Below are 4,803 nucleotides of genomic sequence, written 5' to 3'. Positions count from 1 at the left end.
AAATCCTTTGGTTGAAGTAACACAAACAACTATTCTCTTTACAGATACATCTGCCAAGAGCAGGAAGAGAAAGTCAAAGATGGAGTCAACTTTGGAAATATTTGCAGACAAGATTACAAGCGCCTTGAAGAATAATGAGTCGGAGCTTCTGTTGAAGATGCAAGCAGCTCAGCATGAGCACGATCTTAAAGTGCTCTACATGTTGACCCAGCTCATCACACGCCAACAACCACCTTTCTACCAGCAGGCAGTACAGGCTCCGCATCTTTACTGCCCAACACAGTCTTCACTCATCCATTCCCCTCCATACCCCATGGCTTCATCTCAGTCTCCACCATTTGAGATGTCCAATCAGTCTCTGTCTTTCCAACAAGATTTAGCTCAACCTCTTCCTTTTGGTAATGCCCTTCCACCATCTCACAATCCAGGTCAGCCCTTTAGACCAGAACGACCAAACCCTCGAGACCAGGCTCAGCATGCATCCTTTAACCAGGCCTTTATGTCATCCTACCCTCCTCCAGATGAACAGGATTAAACTACTTTAAGGCATTAGTTTAAATGTTATGAAAAGCAAGTTTTGCACATGGTTCACTTAATGTATTTTAAATGGATACTCCAAAAATATTTCAGTTAATGTTATGTTAATATTTTTTTGGAGGGGCTTTAATTTCAATGCAAAATGTTGGTTATTTATCGTTGCATCCAAAAAATGCTTTATATTTGTTGTTAGAGATTTTCAGTACTGCTGAAGGACAATGGGTCTTTCAGATTTAATTTGTGCTTTTCATATGCAAACTTATGTTTTGAGACAAACAACATTGCAATTTCAGTACACAGAGGAAGAAGTGTACATGTTACACGTCAAAATAAATATTTTGCATAAAAAAAAATAACTTTGAATGCTTTACTTTATATTTTGTGAATGCATCACTTAAACATCAAGCTCAAATTTATTGACAATGAGATGAAACCATGGCTTTTGTGCCTTAACGTTGACTATCAAAAAATTGGGTCAGCACCTCTCTGATTTTTATTGGCTGAACATCTGGTAAGATGCCTCCCCTTCAGTACCTCTAGAATCACGCAGATCAGCTTTATCAGTTTCATTGTAGGCTTCACCATGTTTTTCACACACATTGTGGAGTGTGCAGCATGCAGCTATTATTGTGGGAACAGTGTGGATGTCCACATCAAGACGTTTCCCAAGGCACCTCCACCGTATGGAACGCCAGGACTGCCATAATGAATTAATTAAATACACCATTAAATAATTAATTAAATGTGGCAATAATTAATTAAAATTGGAATTAATTAATTAAATAAATAGTTATGACACATGTAATTAATTAATTATTGACACATTTAATTAATTATTTATGTATTTCACATTTTAATTAATTATTGACACATTTAATTAATTAATTATTGACACATTTAATTAATTATTTATGTATTTCACATTTTAATTAATTATTGACACATTTAATTAATTAATTATTGACACATTTAATTAATTATTTACGTATTTCACAATTTAATTAATTATTGACACATTTAATTAATTATTGACACATTTAATTAATTATTTAATGATATATTTATTTATTTCATTTTGGCAGCCCTGGCGCCTGGCTCTCATCATGAAATAATTTTATCTGTCAGCCTCACCCATCACGGCAAGGAGGCGGGGTTAACACATATCGAGTCAAAAACTATTGCTTTGGTCTGGAGTGGCTCCTTGCAAAACATGGCTACCGTCATGGGGGATTGTCGTGAAATCGCTCTTGAGTTGGTAAGAGATATTTTAGACCTAGCAGATAATGTTGAAGCAGGAATTGCTCAGCCGGAGCATGTGACAAATATAACTGAGGAATTTATTGAAATTCTTGGACTTATTTCCGCACTCTCCAACCAAGACATTGATGGTAGAGTGACTGCAAACTTACATGAAGCACTCCAGCAAAGCATCGCGGAACAGCGTCAAACTCACGGAACGGGACGCCCCGCTTTTGATATACCGATTAACGTTTTAGAGCATCATGTTCTCTGTGGATTGACAGCGAGTGAAATTGCGACGAGGTTCGGAGTGTCTGAAAGGACAATCAGGAGGCGTATGGAACAAAACGGCTTAAGGTATTTACTCACTGAGAACTGAAAAACTGTCTAAATTCTGTAATGAAATTATCAGCGTTGCTCCTTTACCAGGTTCAACAATTAAGTTTAACATCCAGGCATCCATGAAAACAGAATATATGATATTTAACGGAGTTAGAAGTTAGCATTAAGTTAGCTCGCTATTTTCCATCTAAGTATAATATAGCATGTTCACACCAAGAGTTTTCTAAATCAAATTAAGATGTACAGCTCTGCTATCACTTCCAACATAAATGAAGACAGGAAAGTAAACGTTTTGTGGGGTTAATGAAGTTGGGCTAGCTGGTATATAATGATGTGCTATGTGATCGCTAGCTACACAGCACAGACACAGTGAAGCTGTAGGACGCTAACGTTTCTCGATGTTTAGGGCCAAAATGCAATCGCACTGCAGGATTGTAAATCAGGGGTCTCGAACTCCAGGCCTCGAAGGCCGGTGTCCTGCCGGTTTTAGATCTCACCCTGGGTCAACACACCTGAATCAAATAATTAGGTCATTACCAGGCCTCTTAAGAACTTCAAGACATGTTGAGGAGGTAATTTAGCCATTTAAATCAGCTGTGTTGGATCAAGGACACATTTAAAACCTGCAGGACATCGGCCCTCAAGGCCCGGACTTCGACACACCTGCTGTAAATGGACAAAACTTCAGTCAGGAGAACAATCGAGATAATCCACCCAGTCATCAATATAGGTTAGTCATTAATATACTGCTGCATGGTCTGGGCTGCAGTTACACCCAGGTTTTAAAAACTGAGTTTTAAAATCAACAGTGGTAATGAAACCCTAGAGAGGCCGACAGTGATCACTGACTGTTTTTAGGGGCTTGTTGAGATTAGGTAGACCAAGATGCAAAGCATTAAAACGTGTTAAAAGCACAACATTCTTAAAAAACACAGATCAGTTTGAGCGTGGAAGCAGGATTCATCACGTCATCACTTATAGACCTGATTGTCGACCAGTCTAAGATAATCTTTCATAAACTCCAACATTACTCAGTGTTTTTCATCTGTGTAGAAAGACAGACCTCTATTCATCTGTTACTGATGAGGAGTTGGATCGTATTGTAAGTGAAGTCCACAGAAGCCATCCAAACACCGGCTACAAGCTAATGCATGGATTTATGAATGCAAGAGGTGTGCGTGTCCCTGGTGAGTATAACAAGCCTGTTATTGAAATTTATGAATAAGTGATCTGTTAGTGAGCCAAGCTAAAGTTAAGCTCATGATTGTGTATGTATCCTTTACTAAGCACCATGATTTGTTATGCATTTTATTATACTGACACTCTTTCCTCAAAATTGACCATGACAGTATCACTAACTGATGAATATTTGAAATTCTACTGGTAGATATTTTTAAAATATTGGTCAGGTGGTTAATATAGGTATTTCTAATGAAGTGGCCAGTTAGTTTGTGGTTATTTTTGCCCACCTCTCAGTCTCAAGACTGCGGGAGTCTTTACGCAGAGTCGATGCAGAAGGAGTGAACATCAGACGTCTACGGCTGCATGTATTAAGACGACGGCAGTATTCTGTTCCAGGTCCAAACTCCTTATGGCACATTGACGGCAACCATAAGCTAATAAGGTATCAGTGGTATTGACATAGGAATCCTTAACCATATTATAGAAATTTTAATTAATTGTTCTAAAAAAAAGTTAGATTTTTTTTTTGTGTTTTACATATTGTCTCACAGATGGAGATTTGTTGTCCATGGTGGCACGGATGGATTCAGTCGACTAATTGTCTACTTGACAGTGGCTGGCAACAACAGAGCTAGAACAGTCTTGGAGAGCTTTATTGCTGCTGTTGAGCAGTACGGACTGCCATCAAGGGTTCGGTCTGATAAAGGTGGGGAGAATGCCGATGTAGCTGAATTCATGATCAGGAGCAGAGGCACCAACAGGAACTCTCACATCACAGGCCGAAGTGTCCGCAATCAGCGGTAAATAACATTTTCTGTTGCTGTGTTATAGACTCTACCAGTGTAATGCTTTATGAAAATTACATTACTTAAAAATTTCCAATCTGATTTTAATCACAGAATAGAGAGGATGTGGAGAGATGTCTACGAGCATGCCCTAGACCTTTTCTATCAGATGTTCACTTCACTGGAACATCAGGGAACACTTAATCCAGACAGTGAAATCCATCTGTACGCCTTGCACCGAGTTTTCCGTCCACACATACAGAGCAACCTAGACTCTTTCCGAGATGCATGGAACAGTCATGGTCTTAGAACTGAACGGAATCAGTCACCACAGCAACTCTGGATAAGATACAGAGACCAAGGCCCCGTGGAGGACCCTTCAGAGGTTCGAGAACAACCGCCTTTTAACAAAATTATTAAGACTATCTGACCATAATTTAAAAAAAAAAAAAAAAAAAAAACCCTGCTACATACTGTTTAGTTTTTGACTAGGGGAGAAAAACCATGTGCTAAAAGGTCATAGTCAGCGATTCAAACATAAGCTCTCCAACATTTTCTGAGCTAACATTTCTTTGTCGCATGTACATTTTTCTAGCCTATGCACAATTGTACTGTTTTATCATATTTGATTGTTAACATATTATTTAAATACTTACCAACATGCGGACCAAAAAAAAAACCTCACAAATGTGTTGTGCAATGACCTAAAGTATTAAAG

At 38.3% G+C, this 4,803-nt stretch overlaps 1 protein-coding gene across 1 annotated transcript; it reads left to right on the top strand.

Annotated features, from left to right (window-relative positions):
* Positions 1 to 2,098: 2,098 nt before the first annotated feature.
* Positions 2,099 to 4,515, top strand: LOC146710686 (uncharacterized). The gene is made up of 5 exons (XM_085455333.1): positions 2,099 to 2,133; positions 3,172 to 3,305; positions 3,595 to 3,742; positions 3,852 to 4,100; positions 4,200 to 4,515. The coding sequence occupies exons 1-5, from the start codon at positions 2,114 to 2,116 to the stop codon at positions 4,513 to 4,515; spliced, it is 867 nt and encodes a 288-aa protein (XP_085311459.1). The 5' UTR covers positions 2,099 to 2,113.
* Positions 4,516 to 4,803: the final 288 nt, after the last annotated feature.

Source organism: Copadichromis virginalis, linkage group LG4 (genome assembly GCF_057382275.1).
Source record: "Copadichromis virginalis isolate Kocher_CV1m ecotype Utaka linkage group LG4, C_Virginalis_male_GT1.1, whole genome shotgun sequence".
NCBI lineage: Eukaryota > Metazoa > Chordata > Actinopteri > Cichliformes > Cichlidae > Copadichromis > Copadichromis virginalis.
This window is presented reverse-complemented; position numbering and strand designations above follow the sequence as displayed.